The sequence below is a fragment of the Bubalus kerabau genome, chromosome 7 (genome assembly GCF_029407905.1).
Source record: "Bubalus kerabau isolate K-KA32 ecotype Philippines breed swamp buffalo chromosome 7, PCC_UOA_SB_1v2, whole genome shotgun sequence".
Taxonomy (NCBI): domain Eukaryota; kingdom Metazoa; phylum Chordata; class Mammalia; order Artiodactyla; family Bovidae; genus Bubalus; species Bubalus kerabau.
In genome coordinates this window covers 9,959,763-9,979,311 of record NC_073630.1, presented here as the reverse complement: position 1 = coordinate 9,979,311, position 19,549 = coordinate 9,959,763, and the positions used below count along the sequence as shown (strand labels likewise).

Sequence of the window (19,549 nt, the reverse complement as noted above, 5' to 3'; positions counted from 1 at the left end):
CCAGGTTTTTCAAGGAATGTGGAATCTGTTATGCCAATCATCCACTGTGTGACTTTGGGCATAGCACATACTTGGGTGAGGCTCTTTTGATTTTCATTTATGAAGTGGGGTGATGATAGTCATGGCTACTGCCTAAATGTTCTGTGAAAGACGCAAGGTCTGGGGTAGTAGCTGGCACGTAGCTAGTATGATAAATTTCTTCATATATACCATAAAATTCCCTGCATCTAGTTTAGTGCTTGCAGAGATAGTGGACAGTGAACAAGAGTTAATGCTTACAGTTCAACACACTAATTTGATATAGCACAGTCCAAACTCTGTGACTCTCTTTTGACACATTCTGTCAGGAGCACATGATTCATCTTTGCCAGAGGATACGTACTTTATGCTTAAACACTTGAGTTACATATCTAATCCGTGTGAGACATTTTGCATCATAAGGGGGAGTAGACTCAGCTGAACGAAACTTGAGACTAGTGTGGACTTCAAGGGAGGAGACAAGAAGACATATGAGGATGAGGTGGACTCTCAGATATTCTTACACACAGAGTCTGAAGGAAATGTACGTGGCTCCAAATAGCCTGGAGTTCAAACTCGCCTCCAGGACCTCCCCACCATTCTATGCAAAACAAGTACTCTCTCACCCGAAGGAAAAAATGGACATTGGGTGGATTTTGCCCTGCTCCCAGCCGGTCCCAGCCTCTGGCTGATCTCCAGAATTCCTGCCGCAGCTGTTTAAGCGATAACTACTCTGTACAACCTTGCAGAAGAACACCCCCCCCCCCTTAAGACAGGAGCTTTCCACATACAGGCCTCTATATACTTACTCTTTCCTTGTGTAAGGGCAGCAGCTCACTAATCTGACTGCTGCCCCTTCTCACCTCATAAAGGTGATCTGTAAAGGACTGCTCTCACTCTTTATCTCAACCTCGCCTTCTCTAACTGCCTTAACTTACAGAGTCCATGTTAACTGGTCTGAGCTGGTATAGATGGGTCTTTGTTGAAATCAGCGGAATGGATGAGAGTATCTTTTCGTCTTGTAGTTGCCTTCTGACTCTGCAGTACCTAAATCAGATCTTATTCTTTGAAGTAATGTTAAGAATCTTATCGGACAAAGTCAGACTTCTTCATTTGGGAGTAGATTTGGAAGAGAACACTTGATCTCTCAGAACTCCCCTTCTCAGGAAGGTTACAGAAACCAAAATAAGACCTACCAGAATTGGGGTGGGCAGGGTGTCATTATCACATACATCCTCAAGAGCAGCTCCAAAGAGCTGTTTTGGCTTTGTGGGTGGTAGACACGCGTGTTGGTTGTCCTCGCGGGTCCTTGATATACACCCAAAGGCCCACTTTTGGAGAGAACTCTGCCTAAGTGTCTTCTTATCTGAAACTAATGTAGAAGAGAGATTTTCACTACTAGTAGTTTAGCTTATTTAGCCTGATTTCCACCACTTACATTCAGCAGCATGTTCATGGCAGAGGCTGAAAGAGAGAAACTGAACCATTTGTTATATAGCATTCCCCTCATTCTGAAGCAGGCTAATTGCATCCTTGTGGTGTTAACATGTTCTTCTTCCCCATATTCTGCAAAGCAGTAGTTAAACCTAGAGGCGTGGTTAGACTCAGGGTTGACTCTCCCTGTGACAGTATTCCCCCAGAGAGTGCTCTCTATTCCCTTTGCCCTGTGTCATAAGGCACTTAACCTATAGTTATACAGGTTTCCTAATGTGAAGTGTTATCAGTGGATTCTGGTTTCAGATTTCATTTGAAAGGCCAAAATTATTTAATATTCAAATTAAGCCGCATTTGTAGGAAGTTTCCTTGCTCTTTCAGTTACCTGTTTGGCTTTCTGAGTACCCAGTCACGCCCAATTTTCTCCCTTAAAAAGAATCGCTTTTCATGAGACATCCTGTCTGATAGTGCTTATCAGTCAGCCTCTGGACCTCTCCTCTGGGAGGCCACACACCTCAGTCAGCTCCAAGGATGACTTCCTGCCCTCAGGGTCCTTGATAAGTAGTCATTATTTGCAGACAAAGTGGTAAGATTACAGCTGGCCATTTTTTGTGTGACACCTTACTCAGCTAACCCAGAGGTGAATTTTACCTACTAACAGCCCCTGTCAAAGGAATGCTTTTCAAATAAGAGTGATCAGCAATGAAAAATTGAGTTCAAAGTGTCTAGTGCCCAGCTATGAATGTTTTCCTGATATTTGCTCAATAAACCTGCTTAATATTTCCTTAAATAACCTGCTTAAATAACCAGCTACAGAAGTCAATTAGAGGAGCCCAGTTTTAGAGAAATAAACAGAAGAATTTAACCAAATCTTTTAAAATGCCCATCCATTTGCTTTTCGGAGACATAGTGAGTGCGTCACCATGTCCATTCAAGTGAGTGAACCACTTGTGGAGCTGGGTGAGAGAACCAGAAGGCTCCTGTTCTGCCTCTTAATTGGATGAGTTACCTAAAACTCTTTGAGCGTCAGTTTGCTCAAATGTAACATAAATGATGCTACTTACACCTCACTGGACTACATAACATAATGTACTACCCAGCACAAGACATGGCACATAGCAGCCTTAGTAAAGGTGATTTCCCTCCTTCAGAAGACCTAAGGCAGCCTAGACATCAGTCACCTCCCCCTAAGCAGACCCCACCCCCATTCTCCATTTGATTGTGCAGCCTCCAGAAGGTGTGCATTCCTCAAGGAATGCCATCACTTTGCCTTAGGCTCTTCCTGCCCTGACATTCATACCACCATCATTTTCAAAGGAGAGAATGAAGAAAGCAAATGCATTCTTAAATTCAGGAAGAGATTCTCCTAATTAATATGTACAAATGTTAAAAAGATACTGGTTTATATGGGTTGAGTTGCTTTATGCACCCTGGTTTCCCTACTCTTAACCTGATTCTTTTATTTCTAATCTACCCACAGGTATTCATGTATTTCAAATGTATTCATTCATTGTTCAGCTTTAATAAGAATACTCTTAGGAAGAGAGCTCTATCAGTTGGTAGAAAGCTATATGGCCAGCTAGCCTATAAGCATAGATGGAAAGCAAAATAGACCTTAAGGCCTATGCTTTCATTTTCAGGCCTAGATGGACCTTTCGTAATGTACATTGGTTGGTGTTAGAGTTCTTGTTGGCTCTGTGACCAATAAAAATATATATTATAGCCACGAAAAGTATGGTGCTTAGTTGTCCAGTCATGTCCAACCCTTGCGACCTCATGGACTATAGCCTGTCAGGTTCCTGTCCGTGGGACTTGCTGGATAATAATACTGGAGTGGGTTGCCAGCGACTGTTAAACAGGTTAACTTTACAACCTCATCTTTTTTAAAGTATCCTGGCAAGTTTTAGTTTAGTGTTTTTCCTCATGTTCAAATTAGGGTTTGAATGTTATAAAATGAAATCTTGTAACTTTGTGGGTATAGAATAACAATGATAAGAATATAAATACTTTAAGTAGAAATTCTATTCTGGCCTCAGTACTTGCTAAATTATTAAGATATTTTATTCAGAGAAAGAAATGTCAATGGGACAATACTGGAATGCTAGCAGGGATAATTGCAAGAGGAAAGACTTAAAAACAAACAGATATATAAACATTCAGGCCAGTTCTATTTGCAACCTAGGTCTGAAGCAGAATGGAACGAGAGCTTGCTGTGGAGGTAGAATCCAGAGTTCAAGTCTCAGAGGCGGTCCTAAGGTGGCAGAGGAATAGAACGGGAAGACCACTTTCTCCCCACAAATTCATCGAAAGAACATTGAATGCTGAGCAAATTCCACAAAACAACTTCTGAATGCTGGCAGAGGACATCAGGCACCCAGAAAGGCAGCCCATTGTCTCTGAAAGGAGGTAGGACAAAATATAGAAGAGAAAAAGAGAGACAAATGAGGTAGAGACAGAGATCTGTCCTGGATGGGAGTCTTAAAAGAGGAGAAGTTTCGAAACACTAGGAAACACTCTCATTGGCAGGTCAGTGGGGAGTTTTGGAATCTCAGAGGGTAACATAACGGGCAGGAAAAAGAAAGAATGAAATAAAGAAACCCCACAGATTACGTGCCTATCATCAACTTCCAGCAGGGAACTAGTCTAGACACTCACAATTGCCACCAGCAAGTGGGGGGCCTGATCAGGGAGGTGCGGGCTGCATTGCTTAGGGTAAGGACCACGCCTGAGTGCCCTGAGGGCAATCTGCGGGAGCTAATGTGAGATAGCAACCCAAATTGTGGGATAGCCAGAGAGCGAGAAAAAAAACTATCCTTTGAAATGCCCTAATCTAGGGCACTTCCTGGCCCACTCACAGAGCAGAGGACTGAGAGAACACCAGAGCAGAGCGAGCTGGCTGTGCACTGACTCATCTCCCACCAGAGACAGAGAGGCAGGCGGGGGCAGCCAGAGCCTGAAAGGGGCAATCTCAGCCCCAGAGAGGCATCCTCTACAAAACTGCAAGTAGGCTCCCATTTGCTAACCGAGACTTGTTGGGATTCTGGGCGGTTGACATCCGCTGGGACGGTCGCAGCCAGAGATCAGCTCCCCAGAAGAGACACACGGCCCACCTGAGACGGGCAGGCCTGCTGCCACCCAGCAAATCGAGCGGCTGGGATGGGGGAGGTGATAAGACACACCACACCTGGGGGGCACTGTGCTGGCTAAGCACCTGGTCGCCTGAGCTGCTCGGACCTGGGAAGGGCAGAAAAGCCAGGCCTGATCGAGTCTATGCCTTTGTGGAGTACCTGAGAACCTGAACCTGAACAGCTTAGACCTAGGAATTGCACGCAACCCAGGGCCCGCCTCAGACAGTTGCAGGCAGAGCAACCTGGAGCCTGAGCAGTGTAGACTGGGAAAGCACACACACTGTGAGCGGGGGCAAACCCAGTGCGGCCAGGACACTGTAAGCACACGCCAGGGATATTTGTTTGCAGTGCTCCTCCGTCCCCAAAGCACCACTGAATAAGTGAGCCTAAATAAGTGACCACCTTCGCCCCCTTGAGTCAGGGCAGAAGTTAGACATTGAAAACACCAGCAAACAGAAGTTAAAATAAACAGAGGCAACCGCTCTGGAAAAGACAGGTGCAACAGATTAAAACCTTGTAGTTAGCACTGACTACATTGGAAGTGGCCTAGAGATCTTGAGAAGTATAAGCTGGATCACGGAACTATCTGAAACTGAACTAACCCCGCACTGCCCACAACAACTCCAGAGAAATTCCTCGATATATTTTTACTATTATGATTAATTTTTTTTTAATTTTTAAGTCCTCTATTACTTCTTTAATTGTAATTTTTATAACCTACTATTACCTTTCAAAAAAAAAGACCCTATTTTTAATACAAAATTCATATATATATTATATCATTTTTTGTGACTTTGTTTTGTTTCTTTAATACTGTATTTGGGAGCCTCTAACATTTACTGTAGACTTTTCATGTGTGCTTTTTGGTATTTGTTATCAATTTTGTACGTTTAAGAACCCAATCTTCACTACCCATTTTTACTTGAGAGTTTGACCACTGCCTTGATTGCTCTCTGCCCCTTTTGACTCTCCTTTTTCTCCACCAGGTCGCCTCTATCTCCTCCCTCACCCTTTTCTTCGCTACCCACTCTGTGAATCTCTTTGTGTATTCCGAGCTATGGACAACACTTTGGGAACTGATTACTGGCTGGATATGTCTCTCTCCTTTTGATTCCCTCTTTCTTTGTCCTGGTCCCCTCTGTCTCCTTCTTCCTCCTCTTTTCTGTGTAACTGCATGAACCTCTCTGAGGGGTCCAGACTGTGGAGAGCACATATGGAATTGATTACTGGCAAGCTTGCTCTCTCTCCTTGAGCCCCCTCTTCTTCACCTGGCCAACTCTATCTCCCTCCTCCTTATTCTCTTCTCCATCTAACTTGGTGAACTTCTCAGGGTGTCCCTCACTGTGGAGAAGCTTTTCATCATTAACCTAGATGTTTTCTGATCGGTGGTATACAGACAGAGAAGTCTTGAGGCTACTCTAAGAATAAGACTGGAAACCAGAGACAGGAGGCTTAAGTTCAAAACTTGAGAACACCAGAGAACTGCTGACTCCAGGGAACAGTAATGGATAAGAGCTCATACAATAGCCTCCATACCTACACTGAAACCAAGCACCACCCAAGAGCCAACAAGTTCCAGAGCAAGACATACAACGCAAAGTCGCCAACAACGCAGGAACATATCCCTGAGCATCAATATACAGTCTGCCCAAATTCACATCAAACCCTTAGACATCTCAAAACTCACTACTGGACACTTCATTGCACTCCGGAGAGAAGTCCAGCTCCACCCACCAGAACAGGGACACCATCTTCCCTAAGCAGGAAACCTTGAAAAGCCACTCACACAACCCCACCCACAGTGAGGAACCAACACAATAAAAAGTAGCCACAAGCTGCCAGAATACAGAAAGGCCACCCCAAATATAGCAGTCGAACTGATGCTGAAGCTGAAACTCCAATGCTTTGGTCACCTGATGTGAAGAACTGACTCATTGGAAAAGACCCGGATGCCGGGAAAGATTGAAGGCAGGAGGTGAAGGGGACGAGAGAGGATGAGATGGTTCGATGGCATCATCAATTTAAAGGACATGAGTTTGAGTAAGCTCTGGGAGTTGGTGATGGACAGGGAGGCCTCGCACGCTGCAGTCCTCGACCCCAAGGACTTGGGGTCACTGTAGTCCTTGGGGTCCCAAAGAGTCGGACACGACTGAGCAGCTGAACTGAACTCAACGAACCGTGATGTCTCCTAAAGCTGTACTAGTTGCTTTTTGTAATCAGAACAGTCTTAACCTTGCTTTGATCTCACAAGTGGGAAACTTCCCATGTCTTGGAGCAGATGGAAATTACTGCCCTTAGAATGTGCTTTGGGCTCTAGGATCTCCCATTGACCCCTGGCAGCCTTGCTGTCTTTGGCATCAGAGCCAGTTACATTATTCACGTACCTGCAACCTTCTCACTGTTATCGGTAATATCAGTGATATCACTGTTATCAGAACTCACTGAGGTCTCTCCAAAGAGAGAAGTGATATCTTCTCCAAATATCTTGAGACAGTTTTCAATGAGAAATTGTATGAAAGAAATCTGTAACACAAAGGGGCAAAAAACTGGGTATTACTGTACATATGGTGTAATAGTAAATCACATTTCATCCATGAGTCTTGGCTCTAACAAAAAGTGCAAAAGAAATCTTAGAAAAATTCAGACTTGGCTAAAAACTATATAAGTATATAAACATCAGCTTTTTCTAAGACATAACTGATACTTTGAAGAGTAGTTTGGCCTCAAATTTTAAAATTCTTTTAGTCAGTGGGCTAAAGTTATACTATGTAGCCTGGTTTAATAGCTAAAATTTTGTAATGATGGTTAACATGCTTAAAGCTAGGATGATTTTTAAGTAGCCTGCATAGGATATTTGGAACAAAAATGTATGTTCTCTTATTAAGATTTATTTATTTTTAATAAAATTTTTTCTAGTTTTATTGAGATAGATTTTATATATCTCCTATTATTAAAATTTATAAAGTATCGAATACAACACCAATTGTGATTTTCACTTCAGTGAAGAAATGTCTGAAACTTGGGTAGCAGAGGTTTCTGTGTGGGCCGGGGGTTTTGTGAGGAAAGAACGCATCTGGAGAGAAAACATGTCTGTCTGTCTTAGCACATTCCCTTGCCTCACACTTGCTGTCCGGGGGAGCTTGGAGAAGAGCTGTGATCTTATTAGGCATGTTGTGGCTCTGTTAGGATATTCTGAAATATTTTACTAGCTTACTCATCCTCAGGCAGAGACACAATAGAAGCCAAGTATTTTCCTGAATGAGCCACAGCTGGCAGAGTGCGGCCAGTTATGTGTGGAGCATCAGGTGCTCATATTGCCCAGGCCGCCAAGATGTGCCAACAGTGACCAGATGTATTGGGTGTTGTCATCATTGGGTAATGATGAAATCATAGTTTGGAGGCTTGTACACCCTCAGAGATTAGGCTGAGAGTTGAACCTTGGCTCTCCGATTTCAAAGCAAGTTTTTTTGTATCATATCATCCTACTCTTACCTCTCTATCGTTTAGTCTCTTGGGTGGCAAAGGGGAAGTGAGTCAACTGTTCTCAGTTATAATACACCTTCCCATGCCCAACCAGAGTAGGACTCTGCCACTCCAAGGCAGTGTAATTAAAATGTGCACTTTAAAAACTGGTTCATCAGAGTTACTAGTACAGACTTCAGGTTTAAGATGGGGACTCTGCTCTGCAAGGTATAAAAATGAGAGATCTCGTTACCTGTTTGGTGAAGTTTTCTGAGCTGCCAGAATTAGACAGACAAAGAATGCTTGGGGATATACACACTGATAAATTATAAGCTGTCATCTGATTGGATGAGGAATGTTGCTCAATATTGTGTAAAACTGCAAAAAGATATCGCAGAAAAACTACATTGGCTCTGGGCAGCTGGTCTAGAAGCCTAAGGACAGAAAAAACACTTATAAATAAAGCGAGTCATTTTGCTTAGTAAGTGGAAACACAGAGAACAAAGGACTTCTTTTTATACGATGTACACAGTGCATTGTCACAGTTCCAGGCATGAATGTATACAAAAGTGTTTCACTGAATTTAATTCCTGAACCAGGTTAGACCTACTCTGGTTAGTTATGTGTTTGTATTTAAGATCATACCACTGGCGGATTGGTTCTTTATCATCTCATTTTAGACCAGTGGATTTCATCTCTAACAGTTTCATGTATTCAGAAGGTATAAAATGGTCAAGCATTCCATGTTAATAAGATTAGGAGAAAAATAGCAATTACAGTGTCACCAATAAGGCATTCATCTCTCTTCAAACTGGCTTCCATGGGCATGATCAAGTGAAACCCCGTGATACTGATCATTATTTTAGAGGACTTACTCTAAACTATAAGCTAATATTTTCCTAAGAGAATGTTGGTTATATTTTCTCAGAGTTGAGTAATTATTGCATCATTACCTCTTAGTCCTGGTTATTTTCTCCTCCTTGTTCCCTTGATCAATAACATCAAGCCATTTATCATACAGACTGGCTGAAAATATGCTTCCTTGGATATTTTGAAGAAAATCCTTATATAAATCAAAAAGTAAATATTATTCTTAGGATAAATTCAATGGAGAAATTGCAAAGAAAATATTTAGTGGAAAAATTCAATTCAGTCCACAATTCCTTCACAGCCACGCAGACTGATTCACACAGAGCTTGGCTGTCATTCTCCACAGCCTTTCACACCCAGGAGTACTGGATGGATTTTCCCCAACTAAAATTAGAAGCATAAAAGCAGAGTCTGGGCTGCAGTGAGAATGAAGCTAAAGCTCCTTCTGTCGCCTGGAACTTACTCTTTGTATACATGGTAACACATTAGTACAAACTGGCAAGTTCTAGTGATAACTCGTCCTAAATCCTATTAGTTTCTTGAAAAGAAACGCACATGCCCATTTTGTTTGTTTACTTCAGACACATGCTTGCTCGTGATTCAAGAAAGAGATGTTCTGAAATAAACCAAACAAAATTACACCTCTACATGCTCTTATACACATATTAACAGAAAACCTGAAGTATGTGTGCTGTTGGGAAAAAGCTAGTATTGAAATAGCTTCAATCTTTTTCTTTAAAAAAAAAATCATATAAAAGTTCAGTTCTACAGACTTTTAAGCAGCAGGTGTTAGAAATAAATCAAAAGCCCCAATGGTAAACTACATGTTACCCTTACAACTCTTTGAATGGAATATATCCACCCAAAGAGGAAACTGAAAATTATAAACATTGCAACTTGACACCTGTGGGATAGAATATGCAAATGTCAGCTTCCGAAGAGGAGGCCTGGAAACTATCCTGATGACCAAGTCTTAATATTGTAGAATGGGGCCTATTAAAATAGATGAAGTTGTAACCTGTTGTGCAAGACTGAGGGGAAATGATTGCATTGCCTTGCCAGTTTCAAAGCCACAACTTGCTTCCACTGGTCTTAATATACAGCCTGACTTCTCTTAATAGTATCTTCTTTAGGCAGTGTTTCTAAGGCAACTATCATGATTGTAATCCTGATAGTGTTCACTTGTTTCAGGACTTATTGAGCTGCTGTTTGTGTCAGGCACTCTCTTGAGTACTGAGGATAGAGTATGAAGATAATGTACAAAGTCTCAGTCCTCTCTTAGTTTTTCTTGTAATTGGTACACAGTATCCAATCATGGTCATCAGGGTTTCACTAGGCTTCTTATGGAGTGTCCGCAGTACATTTGGAAGGAGGAAGCATTCCATTTCAGTTCAGCCATTCAGTCCTGTCCTACTCTTTGCGACCCCATGGACTGCACACCAGGCTTTCCTGTCCATCACCAACACCTGGGTCTTGTTCAAATTCATGTCCATGGATTTGGTGATGCCATTCAACCATGTCATCTGGCTTTGACTTCTGGGAGTCTGGGAGTGTCCAGCAGGGCCTATGCTTTGTGTGCCAAACTACATGCACTTGGAGTGTGTCTCTTCTCTCTCCTGAACCCTGTGCTGTAGAATCGATTGGTCAGACTGAGTATGGTTAAGCCAGGACATGACTCATGCAGAATATGCCATGGGTATTTGCTATTGGACCACTGTTTATAGACAGTTTATTGAAAAACTCAATGTGGTTCTGACTATACATTCCTTTCTGATTTAGACCATCTCCATGGTTGCTTTGACATATGGTATTCTCAAGGTCAAAGTTGCAAGGTTTGATTCCCCACCAAGATCAATCAACTTTAGGAAGAGAAAAGTGTGGGACTGTCTAAGACCTGTACTCATAAGTAGCCACCCTCTTACTAGTCTGTGCTTATAGCATGGAAACAGACAAGAGCCTAGTAACACTTGCTCAAAAGTCAAATCAGTTCCAAGTGTGCACCTTTGAGAGGGTGGCACTCTACTTGCTATTTGCATACCTAGTGTGTATTATTATGGGTCAAGTGTAGTAGGGGTCAACTCTAAATCATATCTGCACCGTGGCTATTATCATACAATCGACCATTATTAGGGGACAAGGAAACACCATATGTTATTTGGTTTCTAAGATAATTTTAATAACCTGTGTGTAGTTATTACTACATCAAAATATTTTTGTTCATAGCTGCTTACATGTACCAAGAGGGATTGATTAATTTTTTTTCTTTCTGTTGTGTTATCACCCTGGTAGAAATTTATGTACACACTTGTGATTTAGCTGTATCATTTCAATCTCAGTCTATTTTTTGTATAAATCTATTGAATTTTGCAAAATTCCAAACAGATTTTGATTGTTGCACTCACTTTAAAAATATACCATGTTCATGGATTGGAAGAATCAATATAGTGAAAATGAGTGTACTACCCAAAGCAATCTATAGGTTCAATGCAATCCCTATCAAGCTACCAACAGTATTCTTCACAGAGCTAGAACAAATAATTTCACAATTTGTATGGAAATACAAAAAACCTCGAATAGCCAAAGCGATGTTGAGAAAGAAGAATGGAACTGGAGGAATCAACCTACCTGACTTCAGGCTCTACTACAAAACCACGGTTATCAAGACAGTATGGTACTGGCACAAAGACAGAAATATAGATCAATGGAACAAAATAGAAAGCCCAGAGATAAATCCACACACATATGGACACCTTATCTTTGACAAAGGAGGCAAGAATATACAATGGAGTAAAGACAATCTCTTTAACAAGTGGTGCTGGGAAAACTGGTCAACCACTTGTAAAAGAATGAAACTAGAACACTTTCTAACACCATACACAAAAATAAACTCAAAATGGATTAAAGATCTAAATGTAAGACCAGAAACTATAAAACTCCTAGAGGAGAACATAGGCAAAACACTCTCTGACATACATCACAGCAGGATCCTCTATGACCCACCTCCCAGAATATTGGAAATAAAAGCAAAAATAAACAAATGGGACCTAATTAACCTTAAAAGCTTCTTCACATCAAAGGAAACTATTAGCAAGGTGAAAAGACAGCCTTCAGAATGGGAGAAGATAATAGCAAATGAAGCAACTGACAAACAACTAATCTCGAGAATACACAAGCAACTCCTACAGCTCAACTCCAGAAAAATAAATGACCCAATCAAAAAATGGGCCAAAGAACTAAATAGACATTTCTCCAAAGAAGACATACAGATGGCTAACAAACACATGAAAAGATGCTCAACATCACTCATTATCAGAGAAATGCAAATCAAAACCACTATGAGGTACCATTTCACACCAGTCAGAATGGCTGTGATCCAAAAGTCTACACGTAATAAATGCTGGAGAGGGTGTGGAGAAAAGGGAACCCTCTTACACTGTTGGTGAGAATGCAAACTAGTACAGCCACTATGGAGAAGAGTGTGGAGATTCCTTAAAAAACTGGAAATAGAACTGCCTTATGATCCAGCAATCCCACTGCTGGGCATACACACTGAGGAAACCAGAAGGGAAAGAGACACGTGTACCCCAATGTTCATCGCAGCACTGTTTATAATAGCCAGGACATGGAAGCAACCTAGATGTCCATCAGCAGATGAATGGATAAGAAAGCTGTGGTACATATACACAATGGAGTATTACTCAGCCATTAAAAAGAATACATTTGAATCAGTTCTAATGAGGTAGATGAAACTGGAGCCTATGATACAGAGTGAAGTAAGCCAGAAGGAAAAACACCAATACAGTATACTAACGCATATATATGGAATTTAGAAAGATGGTAACAATAACCCTGTGTACGAGACAGCAAAAGAGACACTGATGTATAGAACAGTCTTATGGACTCTGAGAGAGAGGGAAAGGGTGGGAAGATTTGGGAGAATGGCATTGAAACATGTAAAATATCGTGTATGAAAGGAGTTGCCAGTCCAGGTTCGATGCATGATACTGGATGCTTGGGGCTGGTGCACTGGGACGACCCAGAGGGATGGAATGGGGAGGGAGGAGGGAGGAGGGTTCAGGATGGGGAACACATGTATACCTGTGGCGGATTCATTTTGATATTTGGCAAAACTAATACTATTATGTAAAGTTTAAAAAATAAAATTAATTTAAAAAAAATAAAAATAAGATTTATAAGATTAGGCATGTATTAAAACTGGTTACCATGTAACTGTAACCTTGTGTGGTGGGTTAAACTTACAAGTGTTAACAAAGCCCATTAAAGGCAGTAAGGGAGATAAAAGGAGGAAAAAGGGGGAACAAATGGTGGCGTCATCCCTACAGTAATTTTCAAGTAAAAGGCATTGAGACACAGGGGAAGGAAGGATGATGAAGTGATCAGAGATTTTGGTGGCCTCACTAAGCGTTTTTTGATCCATTGTAAGCCAAATGGGCTTCCCAGGTGGTGCTAGTGGTAAAAAACCTGCCTGCCAATGCAGGAGATGCAAGAGATGCAGGTTCGATCCCTGGCAGGAAGATCCCCTGGAGAAGGGCATGGCAACCCACTCTAGTATTCTTGCCTGGAGGATTCCATGGACAGAGGAGTCTGCTGGGCTACAGTCAATGGGATCACAGAGAGTCGGCTGCGACTAGGTGACTAACACACACAGACACAGACACACACACACACGCACACAGACACACACACACTAAACACACGAGTTTACCATAGAGACTAAACATCTGTCCTGCATCCATTCTAAGTTGTTTCAGCCGTGTCCAATTCTGTGCCACCTCATGGACTATAGCCTGCCAGACTCCACTCTCCATGGAATTCTCGAGGCAAGAATACTGGAGTCGTATGCCAGTCCCTGTTCCAGGGGATCCTTGCAACCCAGGGATGGAACCCAGGTTTCCTGCATTGAAGGCGTATCCTTTACTGTCTGAGCCACCTGGGAAGTTGCTTCTGTTAACTGTTTCCAAAAGCTTAATATGAATTTTCTTTTGGAAATGTGGCCTTCATTAGGAAGGTGATGAGGAAGTCATCCAAAGCAGGAAGCTTGTTTTGGTAAACACTCAATGTGTAAGTGTGTATTTTGAAATGTATTATTATTCTTTTTCATGGAGTGGTCAGGAGTCAAGATGTGCAATGAAAAAGGAAAATATCTAATGTATAGAGCTTATAACATTTGAGGTACCTTCCTTCAGTTTTGGCTTTGTGAAGTGTTTTTCACTTTTCAGATCCTTCCTCTCTTATGCCTATTAGGGTTCTTGGGCATTCATACTGAAGGGCCAGTCATATAGCTTCAGATTTACCGTGTGTGGATAATGCTCAAACTTTCCTTACCTTTAAGACCGACCCTATCACAAGAATTGGTTCATCATTCAAGTTGACTAAGTCTCCACAGTTTAGTTTCTTCTGTAGGGCTGTGCATGATTTTATACTGGCTGAATTTCTGAAGATACCTTCTGTGAATGGCCCTTTTTGATTGATAAAGGAAAGCATATCCTATAGGGAAGGAAAGAAAAGAAAACTGTGGGACGTTTCATGCCTAGAAGCCCAGAGCACAAGCTTGCTCCTGTTTTGACAGAGCTGTGGTATATGAGGGTACAGTTCTAGAACAGCACCGAAGTCAATTTGAAATTTTTTCTTCAGTGTCTCTAAATATATCTTCAACCCAACAATCGATTTGACATTCATACACTGAAACATTTTAAACACTTGTGTAATCAGATTTTCTGTTTCAGTGAATTTACTGTGTTAAACGTCTCTGCTTTGAGGCCTTTGTAGATTCACCCTCTCCTCCTTCACCACTCCTTTCTCATTATTCCCTATTATAGATGCTCTTTGCTAAGTGTTGAAATCTTTTTGCCATATTCATGCTCCATTTGTTTATTGCCCTTCCTGGGACTGTCCAGCACATTCATTCCTGTTTCCTGTATTCCTTCCCCTCAATATCAAGCTCAATACACCTCTACTCCTTTCCGATGACATTCCTTTCTCATCAGCTTTTCTAGTTCCTTTTCCTTATTTTCATGTCCTCACAGTCTGCATAGTTAAGAGAGATAACAGATATTGGAGCCAGGTTTTTCAAGGAATGTGGAATCTGTTATGCCAGTCATCCACTGTGTGACTTTGGGCATAGCACATACTTGGGTGAGGCTCTTTTGTTTTTCATTTATGAAGTGGGGGTGTTGATACTCATGGCTACCACCTAAATTTTCTGTAAAAGACGCAAGGTCTGGGGTAGTAGCTGGCATGTAGCTAGTATGATACATGTCTTCATATATACTATAAAATTCCCTGCATCTAGTGTAGTGCTTGCAGAGATAGTGGACAGTGAACAAGAGTTAATGCTTACAGTTCAATACACTAATTTGATATAACACAGTCCAAACTCTGTGACTCTCTTTTGACACATTCTGTCAGGAGCAAATGATTCATCTTTGCCAGAGGATGCGTACTTTATACTTAAACACCTGGGTTACATATCACATCCGTGTGAGAAATTTTGCATTATAAGAGGGAGTAGACTCAGCTGAAGAAGACTTGACACTTGTGTGGGCCTCAAGGGAGGAGACGAGGAGACATATGAGGATGAGGTGGACTCTCAGAGATTCTTACACACAGAGTCCGAAGGAAAGCTACACGGCTCAAAATAGCCTGGAGTTCAAACTCGCCTCCAGGACCTCCCCACCATTCTATGCAAAACAAGTACTCTCTCACCCAAAGGAAAAATGGACATAGGGTGGATTTTGCCCATCTCCCAGCCGGTCCCAGCCTGTGGCTGATCTCCAGAATTCTTTGCCGCAGCTCTTTAAGAGATAACTACTCTGAACAACCTTGCAGAAGAACAGGCCCCCTTAAGACAGGATCTTTCCACATACGTGCCTCTATATACTTCCTCATTACTTGGGTAAGGGCAGCAGCTCACTAATCTGACTGCTGCTCCTTCTCGCCTCATAAAGGTGATCTGTCAAGAACTGCTGTTATTCTTTTTCTCAACCTCACCTTCTCTAACTACTTTAACTTACAGAGTCCATGTTAACTGCTCTGAGCTGTATAGATGGTCTTTGTTGAAATCAGCGGAATGGATGAGAGTATCTTTTCATCTTGTAGTTGCCTTCTGACTCTGCAGTACCTAAATCAGATCTTATTCTTTGAAGTAATGTTGTGAATCTTATCGGACAAAGTCAGAGTTCTTCATTTGGGAGTAGATTTGGAAGAGAACACTTGATCTCTCAGAACTCCCCTTCTCAGGAAGGTTACAGAAACCAAAATAAGACCTACCAGAATTGGGGTGGGCAGGGTGTCATTATCACATACATCCTCAAGACGAGCTCCAAAGAGCTGTTTTGGCTTTGTGGATGGTAGAGATGGGTGTTGGTTGTCCTCGCAGGTCATGGGGAAACAGCCAGAGTCCCAGTTTTTGAGAGAACTCTTCCTAAGTGTCTTCTTGTCTGAAACTAATGTAGAAGAGAGATTTTCACTAGTAGTAGTTTAGCTTATTTAGCCTGATTTCCACCACTTACAGTCAGCAGCATGTTCATGGCAGAGGCTGAAAGAGAGAAACTGAGCCGTTTGTCATATAAAATTCCCCTCATTCTGAAGCAGGCTAATTGCATCCTTGTGGTGTTAACATGTTCTTCTTCCCCATATTCTGCAAAGCAGTAGTTAAACCTAGAGGCGTGATCAGACTCAGGGTTGATTCTCCCTGTGACAGTATTCCCCCAGACAGTGTTCTCTATTCCCTTTGCCCTGTGTCATGATGCACTTAACCTATAGTTATACAGGTTTCCTAATGTGAAGTGTTATCAGTGGATTCTGGTTTCAGATCTCATTTGAAAGGCCAAAATTATTTAATATTCAAATCAAGAAGCATTGTAGTAAATTTCCTTCCTCTGTTCAGTTACCTGTTTGGCTTTCTGAGTACCCAGTCATGCCCAATTTTCTCCCTTGAAAAGAATTGCCTTTCACGAGACATCCTGCCTGACAGTGCTTATCAGTCAGCCTCTGGACCTCTCCTCTGGGAGGCCACACACCTCAGTCAGCTCCAAGGATGACTTCCTGCCCTCAGGGTCCTTGAGAAGTAGTCATTAATTGCAGACAATGTGGTAAGATTACAGGGGGCCATTTTTGTGTGTGTGTGACACCTTACTAAGCTAACCCAAAGATGAGTTTTAACTACCAACAGCCCCAGTCAAAGGAATGCTTTTCAAAAAAGAGTGATCAGCAATGAAAAATTGAGTTCAAAGTGTCTCGTGCCGAGCTATGAATATTTTCCTGATATTTGCTCAATAAACCTGCTTAATATTTCCTTAAATAACCTGCTTAAATAACCAGCTACAGAAGTCAATTAGAGGAGCCCAGTTTTAGAAAAATAAACAGAAGTATTTAACCGAATATTTTAAAATGCCCATCCACTTGTCTTTTGGAGACATAGTGAGTGCGTCACCATGTCCATACAAGTGAGTGAACCACTTGTGGAGCTGGGTGAGAGAACCAGAAGGCTCATATTCTGCCCCTTAATTGAATGAGTTACCTAAAACGCTTTGAGCATCAGTTTGCTCAAATGTAACATAAATGATGCTACTTACACCTCACTGGACTACATAACATAATGTACTTCCCAGCACAAGACATGGCACATAGCAGCCTTAATAAAGGTAATTTCCCTCCTTCAGAAGACCTAAGGCAGCCTAGACATCAGTCACCTCCCCCTAAGCAGACCCCACCCCCATTCTCCATTTGATTGTGCAGCCTCCAGTAGGTGTGCATTCCTCAAGGAATGCCATCACTTTGCCTTAGGCTCTTCCTGCCCTGACATTCATACTACCATCATTTTCAAAGGAGAGAATGAAGAAAGCAAATGCATTCTTAAATTCAGGAAGAGATTCTCCTAATTAATATGTACAAATGTTAAAAAGATACAGGTTTATATGGGTTGAGTTGCTTTATGCACCCTGGTTTCCCTACTCTTAACCTGATTCTTTTATTTCTACAGTACCCACAGGTATTCATATATTTCAAATGTATTCATTCATTGTTCAGTTTTAATTAAGAATACTCTTAGGAAGAAAGCTCTATCAGTTGGTACAAAGCTACATGGCCAGCTAGCCTATAAGCATAGATGGAAAGCAAAATAGACATTAAGGCCTACGCTTTTATTTTCAGGCCTAGACGGCCCTTTCGTAATGTACATTGGTTGGTGTTAGAGTTCTTGTGGGCTCTGTGACCAATAAAACTATATACTATAGCCACGAAAAGTATGGTGCTCAGTTGTTCAGTCGTGTCCAACTCTTGCGACCCCATGGACTATAGCCTGTTAGGCTCCTGTCCGTGGGACTTGCTGGATAATAATACTGGAGTGGGTTGCCAGGGACTGTTAATCAGGTTAACTTTACAACCTCATCTTTCTTAAAGAGTCCTGGAAAGATTTAGGTTAGTGTTTTTCCTCATGCTCATAGTAGGGTTTGAATGTTAAAAAATGAAATTTTGTAACTTTGTGGGTATAGACTAACAATTATAAGAATACAAATACTTTAAGTAGAAATACTATTCTGGCCCCAGTACTTGCTAAATTAGTAAGACATTTTATTCAGAGAAAGAAATGTCAATGGGACAATACTGGAATGCTAGCAGGGATAATTGCAAGAGGAGAGACTTAAAAACAAACAGACATATAAACATTCAGTCCAGTTCCGTTTGCAACCTAGGTCTGAAGCAGAATGGAACGAGAGCTTGCTGTGGAGGTAGAATCCAGAGTTCAAGTCTCAGGGGCAGTCCTAAAGTGGCGGAGGAATGGAACAGAAAGACCACTTTCTGCCCACAAATTCATCGAAAGAACTTTGAATGCTGAGCAAATTCCACAAAACAACTTCTGAATGCTGGCAGAGGACATCAGGTACCCAGAAAGGCAGCCCATTGTCTTTGAAAGGAGGTAGGACAAAATATACAAGAGAAAAAGAGAGACAAATGAGGTAGGGACAGAGATCTGTCCTGGGACGGGAGTCTTAAAAGAGGAGAAGTTTCAAAACACCGGGAAACACTCTCACTGGCAGGTCAGTGTGGAGTTTTGGAATCTCAGAGAGTAACATAACGGGGAGGAAAAAGAAAGAAAGAAAGAAACTCCATAGATTACATGCCTAACATCAACTTCCAGCAGGGAACTCGTCCAGACACTCACAATTTCCACCAGCAAGCGGGGGGCCTGAACAGGGAGGTGCGGGCTGCATTGCTTAGGGTAAGGACCAGGCCTGAGTGCCCTGAGGGCAATCTGAGGGAGCTAATGTGAGATAGCAACCCAAATTGTGGGATAGCTAGAGAGAAAAAAAAACTATCCTGTGAAAAGCCCTAATCTAAGGCACTTCCTGGCCCACTCACAGAGCAGAGGACTGAGAGAACACCAAGCAGAGCTAGCTGGCTGTGCACTGACTCATCTCCCACCAGAGACAGGGAGGCAGGTGGGGGCAGCCAGAGCCTGAAAGGGGCAATCTCAGCCCCAGAGAGGCATCCTCTACAAAACTGCAAGTAGGCTCCCATTTGCTAACCAAGACTTGTTGGGATTCTGGGCGGTTGACATCCGCTGGGACGGTCGCAGCCAGAGATCAGCTCCCCAGAAGAGACACACGGCCCAC

At 42.0% G+C, this 19,549-nt stretch overlaps 1 protein-coding gene across 1 annotated transcript; it reads right to left on the bottom strand.

Annotated features, from left to right (window-relative positions):
- Nucleotides 1-640: 640 nt before the first annotated feature.
- Nucleotides 641-15,955, bottom strand: LOC129657379 (rho GTPase-activating protein 20-like). The gene is made up of 6 exons (XM_055587558.1): nt 15,947-15,955; nt 14,259-14,420; nt 8,996-9,105; nt 8,296-8,476; nt 6,972-7,103; nt 641-760 (listed from the first exon to the last, which is right to left on the bottom strand). Exons 1-6 carry the CDS (start codon nt 15,953-15,955, stop codon nt 641-643), a joined length of 714 nt encoding a protein of 237 aa, XP_055443533.1.
- Nucleotides 15,956-19,549: the final 3,594 nt, after the last annotated feature.